The sequence below is a fragment of the Pseudorasbora parva genome, chromosome 20, assembly GCF_024679245.1.
Source record: "Pseudorasbora parva isolate DD20220531a chromosome 20, ASM2467924v1, whole genome shotgun sequence".
NCBI classification, from domain to species: domain Eukaryota; kingdom Metazoa; phylum Chordata; class Actinopteri; order Cypriniformes; family Gobionidae; genus Pseudorasbora; species Pseudorasbora parva.
In genome coordinates, this window is record NC_090191.1 from 17,429,361 (window position 1) to 17,452,067 (window position 22,707).

General features: G+C 36.3%; 1 protein-coding gene across 5 annotated transcripts in view; it reads right to left on the reverse strand.

The window, feature by feature from the left end:
• Positions 1–268: 268 nt before the first annotated feature.
• phf21b (PHD finger protein 21B) overlaps positions 269–22,707 on the reverse strand; it is a 71,050-nt gene continuing 48,611 nt past the window's right edge. For all 5 annotated transcript variants that reach the window (XM_067428362.1, XM_067428361.1, XM_067428364.1 and 2 more), the window contains exons 3-13: positions 18,728–18,820; positions 15,296–15,640; positions 15,014–15,139; positions 13,222–13,273; positions 12,645–12,721; positions 12,503–12,557; positions 12,187–12,209; positions 8,811–8,969; positions 8,524–8,590; positions 6,156–6,259; positions 269–3,405 (exon numbers count right to left, since the gene is read on the reverse strand). In XM_067428362.1, coding sequence (XP_067284463.1) covers positions 3,142–3,405; positions 6,156–6,259; positions 8,524–8,590; positions 8,811–8,969; positions 12,187–12,209; positions 12,503–12,557; positions 12,645–12,721; positions 13,222–13,273; positions 15,014–15,139; positions 15,296–15,640; positions 18,728–18,820 — 1,365 coding nt within the window. In that variant the 3' untranslated portion in view covers positions 269–3,141. The remainder of the gene's footprint in view (positions 3,406–6,155; positions 6,260–8,523; positions 8,591–8,810; positions 8,970–12,186; positions 12,210–12,502; positions 12,558–12,644; positions 12,722–13,221; positions 13,274–15,013; positions 15,140–15,295; positions 15,641–18,727; positions 18,821–22,707) is intronic.

Here is a 22,707-nt window from a genome sequence, read left to right on the forward strand (position 1 = left end):
CTTATTGTAATTACTATAATAAGTAGTATGTACATGAGCAACAGGATTGTAAAATAAAGTGTTAGCAGATGTTAAGCAGGCAGTGTACTAATACTCGAATGAGACATAGTTGCAAAGGTACTTATTTGGTAGAATGTCTAAATCGGACTATCAAAATGAAGTTTTACAGACTGAACGGCTGTAATAATACTTAACACACATTTAAAATCGTACCTTATTTGTCCATAATTCTCCAAATCACAAAAAGTGAGACAACTCTTACAGTTGATAAACTTCCATCAATCAACTTTAATAGATCATTAGATGATGTAAAAACTACATTGGCATATGTAAGACAAACACTCTTCTATATGTACTATCCACTGGACAGTCCCCTTCAAAATGACAAAGAAAAACACAGTCCAAAGACATCTAGCTAAACACCTCTGTGTTGTCTTATCTGCTTCGCTTTGCTTCCTTCTCCATTGCAAAAGGACACGTCACATATTGCAAGCTAAGTCAAAATGCATAATTAGCAAACAATAACAAAAATGTCATTTTTTTGTCTTCCCTCATTTGTTCATTGATAAAAGAATATAATTTGTTTTTTGTTCAACGTAGTGTTGAGTGTAGTAAAATAGATCTGTATAAGCACTGCACAGTTTCTCCCGGAGAGGATATCTGAAGATATCTGAGGAATACGGGCCACAACAGAAATCAGGGACGTGTCGCAATGTAGATGGAAGTGATATGAAGAACAGAGCACTGATATAGTTTCATTCAAACAATTCAAGGAAAGGGCTGATATATTAACATCACATCCCACTGCCCTGCCACATGCTCTCATTTTCACAAACAGCATCCTTTTGTTTTCCAATAAAAACACGTAAACCGCTGTAGAGCAATTTCCTTAAAATTTGTTTTCAGAGAATAATTTATAAAGAAGAAAATAAGTAAAGTAAATTAGGGACATTTAATGTTTTTACAGGAAAACATGAAAGAAGCTTATGAAGAAAATTATTCTCTTTTTTTCATATGATTTCGATGCAGTCTGTCCTCAGGAGTGACTGTAACGAAACAATTCACCCAATGATATGCATTCAATTACATTCTAAATATGATAATACAGGACCTGAATGAGACATTCTGTGGGATGAGATTTAAAGACATGAAAACAAAAACAGCACTTTTTATGACGTCTGTATACATACAATACATACATATTTATGGTTATATTTTAACATAATATTTGGTGGTCTCGTTTTAATGCATTGTACTTGTAATCATTAACAAGTATTAGAATTTGTGGGAACAATAATTTGACATTAATCATTTTATAATGTATAAGTAACACTTTACAGTAAAGCTGTACATATTAACATTGGTTAATATGGATTAAATTATGAAAATGTTCACAATATTTATTTCTCTTGGTTGGATTTAATTTCCACATACATATAACTAATGCTATAGTTAATTCCAAATTGTAGGAACTAACAATCATACATTTATAAATTACATAAAGATTCATAAATGCTGTAAAAATACAAATTATTGTACGTTAATGCAATAGCGCATGTTAACATGTAGAACTGAACTGTAGTGTTACTATACAGAATTACAGACATATACAGACTTCATAGAAAATGTTACACAAAAGACAATGTAGGGACACTACCAAATGTAACACCAAAATTTAGCTGCATATGAATTCAGTAGATATTACTTTTAAAATGAAGGGGGGAGTTATTCTGACTGTGGTTAAATACAAGTTTGTTAGCCCTTAAAGGTACACACATGATAATGTTATTCGTTATTTAACACTAAATAATTTTTTTACTGAAATCTCCTTTGTTGAGAATGATAGTGCTGTTGTTAACTGTGTGCGACTTGTTATTTGCGCTCTTTTGCGTTGTGTTGCTGTTGTAACTCCATCAAAGATGTGGCGTCTGTTTTCAAACCACGCAGGAAGACAAACCATTCAAATGAACGTGCTAAACTTTCCCTCCAAAAAAGTACCATTCAAATTATTTTCTATTTTCGTCCATTCAGTATTTTAGATATTACTTCTTTACTTTTATTCATCAGGCAGTGTTCACTTCTAACAATTTAAAATAATAATAATAATAATAATAATGCAACTTGTGGTATCCTTGGAGTGACGCGAGATAAGTAAATGAAAACATGATACAACACTTCAGTGAAAAGTAAAAACAGACAAGAGAGCAAGATGAGATGAAAACATTAACGGTACAAAAACACTCAGGGTTTTTGGCATATTTTTAACGGTGGGGAGACAAAATAAAAGTGTTTTTTTGGATTTCCGGGATCAGGCACTCAAAGAACTCAAATGGCCTTTTCGTTTCTGTTGTTGGGACAGCCAAAAGTTAAATAAAATAAAAAAACATATATGTACAACGATCCCTCTCTCCAATACTTGTCTGAAATTATTAACAGGCATCAGCATGAAAATACTAAATTCATCACTAAAAAGTCTAAATTCTGTTGTTATCTTAAATACTTTGTTCTTTTATCTCTATTAATACTGAAAAATTATTTTTTGTCATTGTTGTTTATGTTTGTACGCTCGCAAGTAGACACAAAATGAACAAAATTAAAACTTTTCCCTGTCTCGCTTTAACCTGAATTATTATGGCAAACATTGTTCATCGGAAAATGCAAACGAGCATCTATTCGGATATATCAATGTACAGTGCTCTCCATTTCATGGCGCTTGTCTTCAACTATAACTATGCTAACCACCTCAATAACGAAATGCGAACGATTATTCCCCCCAAAACGCACACACAAAACCCCAGTAAAAAAAAACGCAAAGCATAAAAAGAAATGTTTCTATGTAGAATACTTATTTCATATATTTGCAACAGCATTGTAATCTAGTCATAAATACATTAAGGCCAAGAAAAATAATACATTAAAAAACAGTGAATAAAAAAAATCTTGTGAGCACTGTGTGTTGGCTTTAAAAAATACTTATGAATCGAGTGACGCTTATTTCTTTATCTTTTTTTTTTGTTTGTTTTTCAAATCTTTTCCCATTATTTTATGGTAAGACATTACCAGAAGAAAATGCACATTGGTTGGATATCACCATCTGGTGATCTTGTACAGAGCTGTTCTGTGGGTTTGTATGGGTTCAGGTCAGTTGTTTCCTTGCGGCTGAAGCACGCTTTTGTGCAGTACTGCGGAGGGGCCAGCTGTGGGCGCTGTGGTGCTGGTGCTGCTGCCCGTGGCTTTGATCCACGGCAGTGAGAGCAGCGATGCTCCGGTGGTGGTGGTGGCCGTCATAGTCACTTGAATCATCTGGTCACGCTGGATGAGTCGAATCAGAGTCTTGAGACGATCCAGGGACGCCTGAGTCTCCCGCTGCTGACCCAAAAGGCGTTCCTTCTTGTCAATGCATTTCTGTTGGGCACAAATTTAAAATCATTCACTTAAATTTGAACGAAAACATCTTATATAGCAATACCAGTTCAACCAATGGCACGAGTTTGGGGTAGGACTATCTGTTTGATGGAAGATTCAGAAGATTGCCTTTTTTTTCATTCTCTATGAAGCAGAAGCATTTCTTCTGCTAGTGGTACAGAAATTGCACATTTTTAACCTGAGGTGAATCATAAATAAGTTACGTTAATGTTCATCTTTGTTTTGTTTTTAACGGAATTATTTTAAAAAGTAACGCTGTGTCCAAATACGCCATACTTCCATAGGCCTACTCTATAGTAGATGAAAAATGTAGTATGTCCAAATTCATAGTATTCATAAAGCAGAAGGTGAAAACTACCTGGATGACCTACTACTACTTCCAGCGAGATTTTGAAGTGTGCATACGATTGAGACTTTACTATCCCATAAGGCCACGGGAGAGGATTTGTGAATTACTGTTGATTTCATAGGTCAAGGTAGTTTTATTTCTATAGAACCTTTAGTGCTTTACAAAATAGCCAGATAAAACTCAAAGAGTTTTTGGCAAAAGCATTATCAGACTAAGAAAGAACCAAAATAGCAAAACAGAAAATGAGAAGGAATAGCAAACTCAAAATATAAATTAGAAAAACAGCATTGGCAGAACAGTAACAGACTCAATATAAAGTTAAAGGAAAGAGAGATAAATACAGAAAAAAAGGCAAAGTGGTAACAAACTTAATATCAAACGGTAAGATGGAAGTTATAAATAAAAAGTATCAAGTTAAGTGACAACATAAGACAAAAGAGGTTACATGAAAATGACAAAAAGGTTGATGTAGTACGTCCAAATTTCATTCAGACTACACGCGTTAATACTACATAGAACGTACTTAAAGGGAGAGTTCATTCAAAATTGATAACTTGAGGTTTATCGGCTTACCCCAGGGCATCCAAGATGTAGGTGTGTTTGTTTCTTCAGTAGAACACAAATGAAGATTTTTAACTCCAACCGTTGCTCGTATAATACATGTCAATGGGGTGTTTTTCTATGAGAGCTACTATGAGAGAAAAAACACATAGGGTGCGCCTCAATCAGCTCCCTTGTTCAGTAGTCAGGGCACTGATCAGGGAGTCAGCCCATTGACTTATGTCCTGATCAGTGCCCTGACTAGTGAACTAGGGAGCTGATTGAGACACAGGGATAGACATACGAATCCATATTAAACCCTGCGGCTTGAGATGACACATTGATGTCTTAAGACACGAAACAATCGGTTTGTGTGAGAAACTGAACAGTATTTATATAATTTTTTACCTCAGATACAACACTGTACAAAAGCCATGTAAGCATGACCGGTTTCTCACACAAACCGTTAGTTTCGCATCTTAAGACATCAATGTGCCGCCATGAGCCGCAGGGTTTAATATGGATATGTATACTCACATAGTAGCTCTCATAGAAAAACACCCCATTGACATGCATTATACGAGCAACGGTTGGAGTTAAAAATCTTAATTTGTGTTCTACTGAAGAAACAAACACACCTAACTCTTGAATGCCAAGGTAAGCCGATAAACATATTTTTTTTGGGTGAACTAACCCTTTAAAGAGTGGTCACAATGTAAGTTCAACCAAATATGAAAATTCTGTAATCATGTCATTCAGTAATTCATTCTCCACCCCATTTACTTTCATTCATCTTTGAAACATTTTTGATTAAATCTGAGAGATTTTTGTCCATCTATTGACAACTATCCAACTGCCACTTCAAAAAGAGATCGTAAAACTAATCCATATGAATGACACAATCGCTTTATCAGATTTAATAGATTTAATTCAGGTTTTTATTTATATATAAACATTCATCAACTCACATCATTTGTGGTAAACGGAAGCTCAAGTGATGTGTAAAAAAAAACAATGAGGGTAATTCTTGTGTTACGCAGCACGTTTGAGCTTCAGCAAGAACCAATGAGGTCAATCAATTGCGACCGATCTTCTGTTTATGCTCGCTGATCAATGTTTAAATGTTAATAAAAAGTTAATTAAATCTGTAATACATATAAAGCAAACTTTTTAAAGCACCAATGTGGTAGTTGCATAGCTGTCAATGGAGGAACAGAAATTTTACAGATTTCATCAAAAAGATTTGAAGATGAACGAAAGTCAAAGAAGTTACAGATTTGGAATGACATGAGGTTGAGTAAAAGATGACCGTTTTTTCCTTTTTGGGTGAACTAACCCTTTAAACTAACAAAAACAAAACAAAAGTCAACCCTGTTACATTTCTGAAGGCATATTTAAATCTCAACACACAGTAAAAGGTAATATTTCTTACCTGATAGAATGTTTATAATCTTGCAAACTTTGCAAGATTATCTTGCAAATCTTGTACTTTCTTTTACAAAAAGAAATGTTTTTGAAAAAGACCAAGTTATGTAGCACAATTAGGGTGATAGCAACATGAACACATACATTTACGCTTAACAAAACTAATAGCGCATGCTAATTTAAATACCTAGTACAACATTAAATACTGATTTGTAAAGTTTAGCGCCAATGCTGGGTATTGACATAGTTTTTATGATTTGATTCAGTTCTGATTCACACAAGCTCTCATTTCAATTCAATCACTGTTTTATTGAGGTCTTTTGCTGTTGAAACACATTTGGTTTGTTAAAATGAAGACTGATTAAAATTGTGTGTTCTATATTTCAGCCTAGACCAATTTAGCGCAGTTACTTACAGAGAAAGAACTGCAGAGTCTCTGGTCTTCTTCGCTTAGATGTTCACACTCAAGTTTCAGCTCAGTGTTTCTCCTCATTAGCTTCCTGCGTTCCTCCTCTCTCACTGCACAAACACACAAATCATCATCATCACTGAAAACTGAGTCCTAAAGAGGGTTAGTGATTTAAAGAGCATATTGCAGGTTAACATTTTTTTAGATAAATATATAACCTTGTATGATTTCATAAATCCATATGAAAAAAAGGTAATGCAGGATTTAAAATGTTTTAAAAAGACACAAGAGCACAAATTTAGTTGATAAAGTGGCCATTTCGATGTCTGTTTGTAAAAAAACGCTGTTTTTTCAACATCGCGTCATATGTCACGAGAGGGAGTCGTGTGCCAAGCTCTGGGTTGCCTCAGTGCAGAATAGGTTGGTATTCAGTAGGAATCTACTGAAAAAATAGTGTATTTTTGGTAGTTTTTCTATTTCAATTTATCATTGTCATGGAAAATGATTGTGTCCTGCCTGTCAGGACATCGAGTCCACAAGGTTTTCTAAAAAAAAAAGTTAGAAAAGCTGCATGGTGGCGTTTCGTGCAGGTGAAGAGACAGGACTTCACTTCTGCATCTGCTTCAACACACGCAATGGTGTGTGTAGCGTTCACTTTTAGCGTACACCGAGGATTATCATCCCAGCGATATGATGGAGTTCAACATTGCAATACTCATGTATTGTTAAAGGATAATATTAAATGATTAAACAACCACACGTGATGCTTCTTTGTTGTTTTTACGTGTATATGTTTCAACATTGACAAAGTAGGCTACATAAACACAAATGCATAGTCTCATATTTTATTCATGCTATGTATATGTAAATTCAAGTTCACTCAAATACATATCCAAAAACTTCCTACATCCTCATACTATCGGTGAATCGGCACAAAATAAACCCATAACACAGAATGTGTGAATAAAGGATAGCATGAAACACACAATAACACTAACGTTATACAGTCTGTGGCTCGGCCGCGGCGGGAGAAGTGACGTCACGGTGAACTGTGCACCGCCAAAGGCGGACGGCGGGGGTACACAACACGATCTTTCGCGTTAAACAGAGACTGGAGACTCAAAACAGAGACTCGTTGCTGCTGTAGCTTACAGATAGCTGCTTATAGATAGAAACAATTATTTGTGTGCAAAGGATTTATTGAAGCAGAGAACAGCAGCCCTCTCAACAGAAACAACCAGAGAGCGCGCACATGTATATGTGTGTGTGTGTGTGTGTGTGTGTGTGTGTGTGTGTGTGTGTGTGTGTGTGTGTGTGTGTGTGTGTGTGTGTGTGTGTGTGTGTGTGTGTGTGTGTGTGTGTGTGTGTGTGTGTGTGTGTGTGTGTGTGTGTGTGTGTGTGTGTGTGTGTGTGTGTGTGTGAAAAAGTCACGCTGTATGGTTGCAGCAACTGAGCTACAGCATAGCCTACTCATAGATCTAGCCTATGTGACATCATTGTGCATAATTTGGTAATAGGGGACAGCCATACACTGGTGAAAATCGAGGTGACTCCCGAATTTGTAATGATCTTTTATGTAAAAAAATTATTGTGAGGTCTGGTGGTGCTGGTAATGTGCTCGGCTCGTCTCGTATTTCCGCTCACATGCTGCGAGCCATGACCATATGAGCATCCACGATGTCCATGCGAGAGAAAAAAATCGTCTGCAAGCTCATATGACAGCAAAAACAGCACCGTGTAACATTAAGCGCGGCTTTAACGTTTAGTGTGGACGGATATTAACAAGTGTGACTTATGCCAGATGGTCAAAACTTAATACTCAATATTAATACTCCTAGATGACCAATACCAGCTTTGCGATTGCCTGATACACGATAATTATCTGTAAAGTATTGTAATCTGAGCTAGCGTATAACGTTACAAGCTAACTGGTCTCTCACCTGCTCTGTTTTCCACTGTTTCTCCTCACACAACAACTCAATTCATCTCCTCTAATCGTTGTTCTGTCTAATCCTGGCCTGTCCCTTATTGTGTCATAATTATGGCTGTGGTCTGCCATACGAGTATTAATAAACATTTATAATTTCCTCAGCGTCCGAACTGTTATTGCGATCCATTGTTTTCCTATTGTTGAAATTCACCGCACTCCCTCTCGTTATGTCACTTCCGGTTTGCGCATTTTTAGATGCGGAAGTAAAATTTTAGATGCGGAGATCCCAATTCGTCGGTTCAGTTCTGACGTACGTCTCCGTTCCCTCCTTCAGGGAACGAGGGTTACATACGTAACCGAGACGTCCTACATTATTTTTCTATACACTCACTCACTGGAGTCTCTAACCTGCAATATGCTCTTTAAATGTGGTTGAAAGCTCACCTGTTTTATGTGTAACATACGACTGAATGAAGTTCTGTGGCCAAGACAAGTTTTCTTTGTTCAAAACCTTCAAAAGAGACAATATTAGCAGATTATATTTGTCTTTTTATGTGAAAACAACCTTGTAGTAAAAATATCTAAATATCCTTTAAAACAATATAAATTTACTTAGGATAACTGCATAAGACTAAAATAGAGATGTAGGTTGTGCTGAAGTATCGAACACATCAAATAGATATCTTGCAGACATCTCTGTGCTGTTAGGATCAAAGAAAAGAGAAACATACTTTCTTCTGGCACTTGGGGCACATCCAGATGCCCCTGGTGGCAGTTTTAAGAGGTGGATTCAGGCAGTCGGGGTGGTAGGCGCGGGTACAGGTGTGGCACGGCTGAAGATCTCCTTCCTGTTTACACACTGCACAGTGTTCATCATGCTGCAGCTCCTCCTGTGTCACACAGTCACAGAAACACACCATACAACAAGTCAGTAATGCTTCATATGTCCATTTTATTTCAACATAACTCTCACACACAAAAAAATTATAAATATTTAAAATATTGAAACTGAATAAGAGATCAAAACAGTCTGAATAAGACACGTTGTCAAATTATGTTTGAAAAGTTTTAGTTCTTTTTGCACCTTTAATAAACATGCTTTTTACAATCATACAAAAACATAACATGTATTTAAATGCCTGAAACATAAATAATTTGGTTTTAAAAAAAATATATATATATATATATATATATATATATATTTGACTAGACTTATAAAGTACTTGCACATAGGTATGCAATAGTCACTTTACTTGCTTACTAAAGTGTTTTAGGGGGATTTGGACTTTATCCTAAGAACAGAATATTGCCATTTTTCTCAAAGCCGAAAAAACATAACAGTACATTTTTTGTGTTTTCCACTTAATTAATTGCGTTTACACTGGCACAAAAAAATTCTCATTTGTACTCACATCTGATCTAACACAGATCAATATTGCACACGTGAACATGCGATCAGATTTTTTTGCATCCGTCCTGAGCCACTTTCAAATGTGGTTTAAAATCTGATACATATCCGATATCTGGACATCTGACCTGCGTCTAAACATGTATATTCATTTCCCCCTGCCATTAGCTTTTTGATGTTGTATTAAGCAGACACTCATAAAAAACTTTTATTATGGTGGAAAGATTTTATATAGGTAAGAAATTGTGCATACACAGAAAAATTCAGGAGCTTACGTTTTTTTTTTACCTCGTGGATAGTATACATAAAACAGCTTCGCTACGGAAATCTACATTATATTTCTCAGCAACAAGGGGATACTTTGCTGTTTTTGTAATTAAACCATAGACTGTAAAAAAAGATAGTCAGCATGTCTTCCACTGTAGAAAAATGAAGCCAAAATATCCCAGTAACAGTCGTTGTGGATTATGTCATTCGGAGCCCGAGTCCTGCACAAACTCCCTCTCCCACAGACTCAATCACAAGCATAGCTGTCAATCACAACGTTATACCCCATTTTTACAGCGTAAAATAACGAACTAAAACCAAACTTATTGGAAAATGCGTGTAAATTTTAGAAACCATGTTGTCAAATTGGATTTTTTCTTTGGCTCACGTCTCATTCAATTACATCAGTGGTCTCCAATCCTGTTCCTGCAGAGTTTAGCTCCAACCACAATTAAACACACATTAACCAGCTAGGTCTTGCTAGGCATACTAGAAACTTCCAGGCAGGTGTGTTCAGGAAAATTGGAGCTAACATCCCTCCATCTCATTCACTTGGATGTACGTCATTATTTCCATTGCACAAGTGCCCACTACTGGCAGAACCCTTGAAATGGCCAGGTTACGTTAGCTACAAGTATTCATTCTGTTAAATGTCAAGATATCATACATACATACATTTTTGTATTTCTCCCTCATCAGACATAACCAAATCAAGTCTATTAATGAGCTGATAAATAGAATCAGGTGTGTTAGGTAAGAGAGACATGCAAAACGTGCAGTGGTGAGGGGTCCCCAGGACAGGTTTGAGAACCACTGCACTAGACGAAGGCTGCGTCTGAAAACCTAGGCAGCTGACTCGTTGCCGCGCTGCCTTATCAGACAATGGCTTGTAAGGCAGCGCTTTGTGCACGAAGGCACATCACAAAACTGATTTTGGACAGACTTCTGAGGCAGTGTAACAGTTTAATGATCTATTCTACAGCAACATAGAGCGAGCTTTGGTGAGAGCTAAACACATATTTAATTACTACAATAATCATTTCTCGCTAAAAATGACATCAGAAGTGGAAAATATTGGTTAAAAACACATTTACACACAAACTGACCAGCAAACGCAACTTTCAGATGCCGTCTTATTTTCCAAGCTCGACTGTCACTGAATGGAAAGCACAGGATTGTGGGATATCAAAGGCAGCGAAGGATACATGTATGTTCAAAAATAAATCAGATGAAGGTATCTCAGGAGACAGGAAGCGAAGCAAACATTAGATTCGGACATTGCTTGATGCCTTCCTGCCTTGAAAGGTGTCCTTCGAAAGCAGCATTTTCCAGGTTTCGGACGCAGCCGAAGTTGAATGCATTTCAAAATGGCACAGAGGGGAAGTGCTTAGGAAAGTCCACTTGGGAATGTCTTAAAGTTGAGTTAAATGCAGCCATAGAGACGCTGTACAGACTCAGGTAATTCACACTCACAAACTCTCTCATTCATTCATTTGAATTCATTCAAATAAATGTAATTTTACTGCGCTACTTTCACTACAGAATTCTAGATATAATTAAAAAAGGCCATTATTCCATTGCTACCCCACTACTGGTGCATTCGGCGGTGGACAGGGGTCAGCATGGGCACCCTGACTGGTCTGCGGCTATCCAGCCCCATACATAACAAACTGTGTTGCCAGCTTTTACTTCTTGAGCAATTTGAGCTACTGTTGCTCGTCTATTTTATCAGACCACACAGGCCAGCCTTCGCTTCCCACGTGTATCAATGAGCCTTGGCCACCCATGACCCTGTCGCCGGTTCACCACTGTCCCTTCCTTGGACCACTTTTTATAGATATTGACCACTGAAGACCAAGAACACCCCACAAGAGCTGCAGTTGAAGATCTGACCCAGTCGTCTAGCCATCATAATTTGGTCCTTTTTAAACTTGTTTAAATCCTTACGCTTACCCATTTTTCATGCATTCTAACACCAACTTTGAGGAAAAAATGTTCACTTGCTGCCTAATATATCCCACCCACTAACAGGTGCCGTGATGAAGAGATGATCAGTGTTATTCACTTCACCTGTCATAATGTTATGCCTGGCCGGTGTAAGTCATTTTAATAGCACAGCCATTCAAACCCCCAAGGTCAACAATGGCGCGTAGTAAAGAATTATTCTGGGCAGGGATTAATGTAAACACAGATATTAGATACTAGTCATGTCTGAGTGTGAATGTGAACAGACAGGACAAAAAAAGGTAAAATATGGCATAAAACTTGCTGTGTAAACGCAGCCTAATCGATGATATTTCAAACGTTTCCTGATATATTTTGGTATTTTTTGTATATATTGAAACTATAAAAAAACATCACGAACTACATGTTTTCTTGTCACATGAGATTCAAACACACACACAAAGAGTGATGTTAGAGTATAGACATACCTTCCAGCAAAGCTCCTCAGAGTCTAGCATGTGAAAGCAGACAGCAGGTTAGTAGTGTCACACTGACAAGACTGAGTTATTAGAGTTATTCGAGTTTAACAGCGATGCTGGCGTGAGTTCATCAGCAAGTTAAAGCAGTGAGTTTTATTAGTCAACCTTTAATGGCAGATACATCACCGGTTAAACAATTAAAACATGAACACATGTGGTGTATGTGGAAATTTAATTAATTCTGTTCATGTTTTTCTGTTTTTCATGCATTATTTTACAGCTCCACCAGCAGCATCATGATGACAGAAGCAGAAATCTATTTTACCTCTTGCCGAAAGAAACATCCCACTGTTCAGGTAATTGGAGGCAAGTCGTTTGCGCTGAAAAGCAAGGCACAAGATGTTTACAAATGAACCGAGTCATAAAATGAACCGATTATTTAAAGGAATTATAACTGGCAGACAAACCTCTGGTTCAAACAGTCCGCTGTACGCAGGGTTAGCTGTGCTTCGCCTTTTCCTCTCCTGCCGTTTACTCTGGATCTCTGATAAAAATGAAATGAAAAATGAAATCTGTGATGGGTCTTTAAACCCTAACATCTCACATGGAATTTTATATTTTGATTGTCTGTGTGTTTTATTGTTTCATTCAGGGTTGAGCAGAATTCAGAATAATTGGCTTCTTTCAAATATGAATTTGAAGGTAATTCGCCACGACACATGATGGAATTGGAATTTGAACTGGAATGAATTTCAAAACAATTCAACACAGTCATGCAGTTGAGAAACACGTCACTAAGTTGACTTTTTTTTTTTTTTTTTGAAGTTTTTTTTGTCCCTGCTATAAATAATGCATTATTTTAACTGACTAGACATATTTCTTCACAAATACTATCAAAGCTGTTAACAATCATTAAAATATTTTTATTTTACCAAACGGCCCTACAAAATGGCCATAACATTAAAAATAAAATAACTTTTGATATAGAAACGTCAGTCTATTGATGATATATTGATATTTAGCTTCATTTTGAACAAAACTCACCCTCCAAGTGTTCTGTAGTGACCAGGCCTAGACCGACCATGAAGGCAATTTTCTGTAGGACAAGAAGGTTAATAAAATCAATACATTAAACAGTATTCAGTATACACTTTATTCTTGCTCTTCTGGGCTAATTTCACTGGACAACATAGCCCTCGTCTTCTAACTGGCAACATTTCTTTCACCGACTGTCATTCATACTGTACACAAAACTAGGGCTGCGCCCTAACAGTTGAAAAAATGTTAGTTGACGAGAAGTCGACTGAATTTAAATTAATTGGTTAGTTGCACACACAAAAAACTCCACAGGAATTGTCACGGATCGACAGATCCATGCGGTAATATGTCGGGCAGAAAATAAGTTAGTACTTATTAAGAGTTAGCACTCTTCTCAGAGGTTGGCTTCATTGTGAGCAAGACAAGGAGCTCACTTCTCTCTGACAGTGGACAATCTAGTGTTCTTTTCTCATAATATGATTAGATCAGAGATCTTAGGAAAATATTTATTTTGTTTATGTTCTGACCCCTTCTTATTCAATGCTGAGGTTATACTTGTCCATTAGCCTGATTATGTTTGCACTGATATTTCTCTGTAAAAAAAAACTGTATATTTATTTGTTTGCTTGTTTATAATTTATATATATGTCCTACCAGTATTTTTCTTTCTTTTCTTTTTAAGAAAGTTCCTATCTCAGAAAAGTCAATCTAATATTTTCCAGAGTCGCTGTGGCAACCTTTATGTGTGCACTTGAACACTTAATTTCTATTTTTAAATGCACATTAGTATGGTTTGGTCTTTCTCCCCCGAATAATCGACCCATGGCAAATCTTTAGTTGAGGACAGCCCCATTCAAAACTGACATTTTCTTGATCTGGGAAACTCTAATCTGATCGGCCACATGCAACTTTATAATTACAAGGCATCACAATTCTACACTGATCGGTTTATAAGAACCAGTCACTCAAAATTTCAAAAGTTTCTGAGGATAATAGCATATCTTCATTTGTTTTTTGAGTTTTGTTTGAGGTATTAGTAAAAAAGGTATTATGTATAATATCTATATCTATATATCTCTATATTCTTTAACTTAATGTTGTTGCACTCAAATCAACTGCAAGTCCCAGCTCTGACAAGTCTGAGATAAAACCCCTATTTTCAGGAGCATTTGGACTCTGACTCAAATTAGCTGGTCTTAGTCTTAGCCTCAGAATCGTTGGCTGAACGTCTGATGCATATGGCACACTTATCTGAAAACACTTCAGGAGTTTCGAAGTTGCCATCCGATTGATTGAATTCTACAGGATGTCCGCCAGACGAGTGTGTTGCGTCTTTAACAGTCACAAATGCCATGATGCCAAACTCCCTCGTGAAAAAAGAACGGCGTCATGTTTACAACTGTGACAAAGAGCACTTGCCAGGATCAGCTAAACGCTGGATTTTCAAAAGTGTGTGAAGATCGCAAGTAAACTTGCACAACTTTCTTAAATTAATAATTCATAGATGCACATTGTCTGCGGACATCGACTTAAAATTGCCATGCTCCTAAACATGACGTGGAACATAACGAACTGTGATTGGTTGCGTTACGTCAGTCAAGTCCTCTTGATCAGTCCTTGACCAATGAAAGCTGTAACCAGACCTTCAGGTGTCCATCTATGTGAGACTAATCTGGTCTTGACTAGTTATAGATATGGTTTCGAACTGGACACAGACTTTAGTCTAAGGTCTTATCAATAATTACCTGTAACATGGACCAGATTTTGTGCTTACAGTCAAGACTAGTTGTGTGTGTACCTCTGGATCCTCCTGCTTTTTGGCTGGGGTCGAGGGGTCAGGGCTTGACTCCTTCACAGGACTGTCAGTTTGTGAGGCAGGAGAACTCTTGCAGTTGCTGGGAATCTGTGGCTGAATGATTATAACCTGGATGCACACATTAAACCTTTTAAACAAATCAACTGAACAGCATTCTGGGCATCTAAATTCATAATTTGCCACAGAGTGACATTAACAGCATTGAGAAAGTTCAAAGATGAGCAGCATGTTTATTAGGTAATAAGTGATAAGTGATATTCAGACCTTGCTGTCTGGGCTGAAAATCAACGGTTGAACCTTGATGGCCTCTGTTACTCCTGCAACCCCATGGGCTGCTGGCGAGGCTGCAGAGATGATGGCATATGCCACCCCTGGACTGGCGGAGGCTGTGGATGCACTCGGCACAGATAAGGGCGATGAGGAACTCTCTTCCTGCCCACTGGACAGGCGCTGATGACTGAAGGTGCTGTTGGCAGTTGGCAAAGATGCGCCTTGGCTTTTTGGGCTGACTACGGCCATGCCCTGTGGCATGACCAGCGTTTGACTGGACTGCTGCTCTCGGCATGGGCTGTGAGGAAGGCTGTCTGGAATTAGGGTCTTTGGCCTAACCTAAAAAAACACAGACCACAAAGTTTGGTTCTCTGGGCAGACACCAGCAGCACATGGTTCTTGGCTTTGACTTGAAATATTTTCCTCTCTTAGATGAAATCATTTAATCTTTTTTTTAATTCTAGTTTCTGGCAGCCTTTGGATAACAGTTGCTTAGTTTCAAGGTGGTTGAGGTGAAGTTTGGCTTGTTTATGATCACTTTCAGGGGTGCCAAACTCAGTTCCTGGAGAATCTGGCAGAGTTGAGGCTAAGAATTTATTTTACCGTGCCCTTGTTACATATGTACCTTTTGTAAATGATGCATGATTACATGCAACTAATCCTAACCCTAATTACATGTAGCTACATAATAATATACAGCACTTAAAAGTATAATTACAGTGTAACAAAGACACCTTAAAATAAAGTGTAATCAATCCTGCTGCAGCACACAAATAATCCTGAAGGACTAGAATAGCTGGATAAAGTTAACTTAGGGTTGAATCTAAATTCTGTGGGACTGTGTGGAGTGTAAGATTTCTGCTCTAAATGAAAATGACTGTTCATCTCAGATGTCAGCACAGTTCACTTATAACCATCCTTTACTTTGGCATAATTACAATACATTTGTTGCAACATCAGTATCCATTGAGAGGGCAAGTAGTTGGTATTAAATCTATGACATGTTTTGATGCAAACTCATTTTGTCTTTATTTAAATGGTGTTGAACAGGATAAAAATGTGGAATTACGAGGGTATGGAACAAGTAAAAAAGCAACAAAAAAAAGCAAAATATAGGACTAAATGAAACAAAATTAAATAAAAAACGAAACAGTCAACAGAAAGTGAATGTCCCAACTACTCAACCCCTACCTCCACAAGTCAACTCCGGAAAACTCTGAAGTAAATACACACCTATGCCCATGTGACGTGGACTAACTGGAAGTGACAACATTTCGAAATAAAAGAAAACCTTTCCAGCACCTATAGTCCAGCCCCTGATTATTACACTGCAAAATTTAAATCACAACACAATCACATCAATACAATCCAAATCTTGAATGTGTATGTGTGTATGCAAATGTACAATTCTTCAGTGTGTGAACAATGACCACAAAAATTGTGGAGGAATTTTCCTCCTGCAATCATCATGTTAAGAGCAAGTGCAACTGAAATCATGTGATGCGTGAGACAACTCCAACTCAAATTATTGACTTGTGGCAGACCTAAACGACCAGCCGACTAGGCAGTATGATCTCTAGTAGTCTAGTCTAGTCACTGAGTAAAGGGGTCCCATAACAATTTTTACAGAAGGACAACGATTTATGTATTCATTTTTGTATTAATTAATTGTGTATTAACTTTTAGTTAAGTCATTTCAATAATTGTTTTAGCATGTTTAGTAGCTTATTTTAGTTATTTCAATAGTTACTGACAATGCATCTCCCTTCAAAGAATATAATATAATAATATAAAGAATACAATTTATGAATTATTGATTGAATTGTTTGTCTTTTACACTAGGGCAGTGTTTCTCAACTGGTTGGTCGCAAGACCATTTTAAGTGGGTTGCAGAGTGAAACAACAACAAAAGTAATTCTCTTTTTTCTGATTCAAGATTTTTTTTTTGAAAGACGTAAGTGAAAGCTGTTGACACTTCTGTCAGACGCATAAGTAGTGAAACTGTCGCCTTTGGCTTGCTCAGTTGGGAATACTAAAATGTCAACTAAATATCCAAAAATAATAATAATTCTAAACTAAATTAACTATATCAACTAAACTACTGATCTGCCCACATTGTCGCAATATGATAATTGAAATGGGCTGATGACATTACCGTTTTTCAGAACGGCTGTACATCAGAATCAAATTCTGTTGTATTAGTTTCCTGTTAACACTGTGAAGCTGCTTTGAAACAATTGGCATTGTAAAAAAGCGCTATATAAATAAAGTTGACTTGACTAGTGTCTGAGAAAAATGTGTTGTCCTGATTTGGCATTTGCAGTAAGATGTGATGTTGTCAGGTGGGGATAAACCCCCAAACCCCCTTTTAAAACATCGGCAAGTAAAATGTTGCGACATGACAATACAAACAACAATAAAATCAAAAATGGACTTTAACTGTTTGCGTTCCCACTTTAATGCGCATCAATCCATGCAGAGCTTTTCAGAAAATCATCCATTAATCTATTTCAGAGGGCCAGAATGAGATTAATACAAAATCTCACATTATTGTGACCTCATGTAGATGTTATATATTATAACGGAGGCATTAATGTATTATGAGACAATACGCAGAAGTTTGCAGACACCGTAAGGTTAGAATTATCATCCCCACAATATTGACTGATGGATTTGCAGAGAATCGTCTTTCTACAAGTCATTAAGAAATTATAGTTCTATTCTATCTGTAGAAATATGAAGTAAATGTGTGAATACATATTTCTCCAAATGTGCATACTTCTGGACTAATGTTGCGTATTGAAGCACTGTGATGAAATATAAAATGGGATGTCAATCACTATATGTCAATATGTTTGTCTCGTTATTCAATTCAAAATATAAATAACTTCTGACTGATTATGCATTCCTATCAAATATTAAGAATTGTTAGTGTCATTGTAAATAGTGGTCAAATATCAAAGCTATCTAATCTATTCAATATTTCAAAGATCAAGGTTAAACAGAATATTTATTGTAAAAAAAAAAAAAAAAAAAAAATGTAACAGCTGCCTATATAGCTCCACTGTGGTTTGTGATTTATTTTTAAAGGAAAATATAAAAACTTCACCCCCCCCCCCCCTTTATTCCACAAATATATATATCTATATTCAAATTCCTTAAAAATTGGATCACAGCTTAATGACCGGGAAAATGTGGGTGCCATGGCCAAACCAGTTGAGAACCACTGTAAAGGGAAATAAAAGTGACTGCTATGAATCTCTCTGACTTTAAAGCTGCTCCAGGGTAACTACAGCAGATTATCCATATATTATTTTAGTATGTTTTAAGTGCATGCTAGAAATATTATTAATAATTAATGGAACTCTTATGGCATGTGAATATAAAATGGTTTTGATGAATTGCTTATTTAGTGTTGTGCACTACCTGAGGTAGCACGCTGGGTGAGTGTCCTGCCAGTCGCTGCAGAGAGCTGAAGTGAGGCACCTTTATCGGGATTGCAGTTAGAGCTCCCAACATCTGTCAGAGAGAAAGCAAACATGTAATGAGACAGGCAAAGCAATCATTTCAGACATTAGGGAAGAATGATGAAAAAGATGTGCAATGGTAGTTACATCATCTATTGCTCTTACTAAACAGCCAAATAGTACAGAAGAGCCAGATTCACTTTCATCCTGTCCTTTTCTGTAAATGTAATCAAAAACTGGGTTGGACTCATTTCTTGGCTTATTTTGAGTCAGTCATGAGGTGGGGATTCAGGTGATGACTTTTATTTTTAGTGAGGTAGCGTGTTAACTCAATTACTGGTAAGAACAAATCAGTGAATCAGTGGGTTGGATGATTAATCCAGACAGTTATTTGTGCAAGTGTGACTAATTCATGATCGTATCATTTTAAAATTCTAATTTGCCTATGAAACAAACATTCTACCATACAATTTCTAAAAATATATATATATATATTACAAAAATTCAACTAATCACAGAAGTTCTACTATGAAAGTTTATAGTTTGGATCTAACCACTGATGCCTACATTAGTGGTCAAAATGGAGTAAATCATCCATAGAAAGTCATTTTAAGTTAAGATTGTATTAGATAAATAAATTGTATTAGATATATAGTCTTCTTAGTTTGAGAGTCATTAGCACATAAGCCCCTTTCACACAGACATTCCAGAAAATACGCATACTACATTTGTCACGTTATGTCATTTGACCTACAAAGTCATGTTGCGTTGCTTCACTGCAATTCATAAATCCTCTCCGGTGGCCTTGTGGGAAAGTAAAAGCGTCCATTTGATGTGCACATCAGAACCTCGGAAGTAGTACTACGTTATCCGGGTACTTTCTGCCTATTGCTTTGTGATTTTGGACATACTACTCTTTTCACATGTTTTTCGTCTGCTGCAGTGAACAGATAACAAGCTGGTTAGGCTCATTTTTTATAAACATCTCTGCCCAGATAGACTTTCCCACAAGGAGTTCACAGAATACAATCACTATACAAGTATTAAAATATATATATTTTATATTTTAAATAAATAAAAAATCGTAAATCGTAATTCCTCAGAATTACGAGATACAAAATCGCAATTGTGAGGGAAAAAGTCAGAAGTGTGCGATAAAAAGGCTGCAATTATCTTTTAAAAATGTTTTTATTTTATTTTATATATCCTTTTCTAATCCACTAAAATGTATTATAAACTATTACAACAAAAATATTATTATAAAAAATTTAAAATGATTCTTATGTTTCCATATTTTTTCCTCAAGTGACTCCAAGTGACAAGTCTGCATGTGAATAACTGATTATTACAAATTATACAAAAGAATGATTTTGTTGTTAATTTGATATCACTGGCATGAAGTAGAATTTGAATTTCAATTAAAAAACATTTGCACATTTGCACTAAACACTATTTCAAGTTTAAGCATTACAACTGGAAACCCACTTACAGAAGAATAAAGTTTGAGCTCTCTAATGTCAGCGGTCAAACCAGAACCTGAGGTGAAAAGGTGAGACATTCAAAATGGTCTTCTTAAAATGTTTTATTTTGTTTTATATACATTTTTAGATATTATTATTATTATTTTTTTTATAAAGCAGTAAGACTCGGAGGCTGTGCTCTAGCCTTAAGATCTTGAATTTTTTATTGCTTAAATAAGGAATCGTGTGGATGTTTACCTTATTTGACTCCCTTGACCCCTCAGCAATGAATAATAGTATCATAAATACACTGAGTATGAAACTGCATTTTTTGCTGTAGCTGCTGTAATGTCGTCCACGGCCGCAGTGAGTACTGATTTCGCACTTTATGTCCTGCTGTCGGGGGGGTTATATAACCAGAACAATACAAGACAAGAGTTTGAGCTCTACTGCTTTAAAATCCCTCTAAGTCACTCATTTCTGTCTATTGTGCGCTAGCGAACCAACATGAGGAGGTGGGGCGGCCTGCGGCCTGTTCCCATGACAACAGTCCGGATGAAATGTCTTGCTCCGTCAGGGCTGTGATTTTAGTAATTGCTGAATCCCAGCAGAGAGAGAGAGAGAGAGAAAAGGCTGTAACCTTGAGTTGCGGCATTCAGCTCGTATTTTGTGAAAGTACTGAATTAAACAGCAGGCCTGCAGTGAATTACCCATCAGCCCCTGCAGCCGCCATAGAATATAGATAAATGTCAGGTAAACGCAAAAAAATTGGCTTTTTCCTGGATGGTCATGGAACAGAAGCTATAAAGCTGATTCTGGCCTAGAGCCCCATTAAGCTTTGTAACTGTAAACCGAAGCACCTATTTTTAGCTGTTTATCTGAACATTGCAAAAAAAAAAAAATACTGTTTATATTTGTGATCATGCAAAGGAAATAAGGTCATTTGAGTTTATAACAATTTAAACTAACTGACACCCAAATATGGCAGAATTTCTAAAGTGTGACTGTGTGGCTGGTGATGAAAACAAATTAATTCTTAATGAGTTCTTAATCAACCTTTTTTGACTTGTTTTCCAGTAAAATATCTAAAAATCCCTACAAGATGTATTGACTTTTGAAGCAACCCTGTATAAGATATTAAGACTTGTTAAGATTTTAACTTGTTTTCATCTCAATACTTAAAACTACTGAATCTCTTTAAACTGCATCACTGAATTAATTCAATTATTTCCGATTCCACATTTCATTTATGTAGTCAATCAAAAAGCTGCTTTTGTATGCAGTATTTCTTAGTTAAACATTGTCCAGCTAATTTTACTGTATTTGCTTGTATTTTGATATGATGGTTCCTCTATAAAAACATCCTTTCATTTGAAAGCAAATACAGAAATATCAAGATATATACTGAATATTTTGAACAAAAAAGTTAAAAGCTGCTAAAACAGGTAACAGTGACACTAAATTCATTAAATTTGGTGACCAGAACATACACATTTGAGCACGTATTAAAAAGAAAAGGTCAAGAACCTGTTAAAAAAATTTGCTCTTGCCACAGTAGTTCTTATAGTAGTCAAGGAAAATATTGAACACAACATTTTATTCGGCTGTACAGTTGTTCTGGAGAAAACGATGCTGTTATCAGCTCATTCCAATTTATCATATAGCGACAATGTGGGCAGATCAGTGATATAAAGTTGATACAGTTAATTTAGTAATTAATTTTATTTGGATATTTAGATATTTGATATTTATTTTAGTGTCCCCAACTGAGCAAGCCAAGCCAAAGGCGACAGTGGCAATGAACCAAAACTCCACCAGGGCATGATGGAGAAAAATAAACCTTGGGAGAAACCAGACTCAGTCGGGGTACCAGTTCTCCTCTGGCCTATTAGCACACCGTGTATGATTATTATTCTGGCAGCCTTACAGGTCAGAAATCATATTAGATCAGAATATTCGAAAGTTCGGGGTATCACGCAAGAGATAGGTTTATTAAGGATGATGTGTCAATTATTCAAAAATATGAATATTTGAAGGATCGGAGTCATCACACCAGAGACAGTATAAATATATCAATATCAATGGTATTTTAATGTGACATAGTATCAATGTCACATTAAAATACCATAGATTAAAGTATTTTATTCAACAATTATTATTATTATTATTATTATTATTATTATTATTATTATTATTATTATGCATTTTATTTATAGGCACCTTTCATGGCACTCAAGGACACCTTAAAAGTTCACAAAAAATTTAATTAAATTTAATAATTTTATCAAACAATAAAGACAATACAGAACTGATGACAGTAACATTAAAATCACATAAAAGCCTCCCTAAGAATATGAGTATTACGATGAGTTTTGAAAACTGGAAGACTTGAACTATTGCAAACTTCTACAGGAAGCAAGTTCAATAAATGAGGAGCCACGTAACTAAAATCTTGTGACCCCATGGAAGTTGTCCTAGT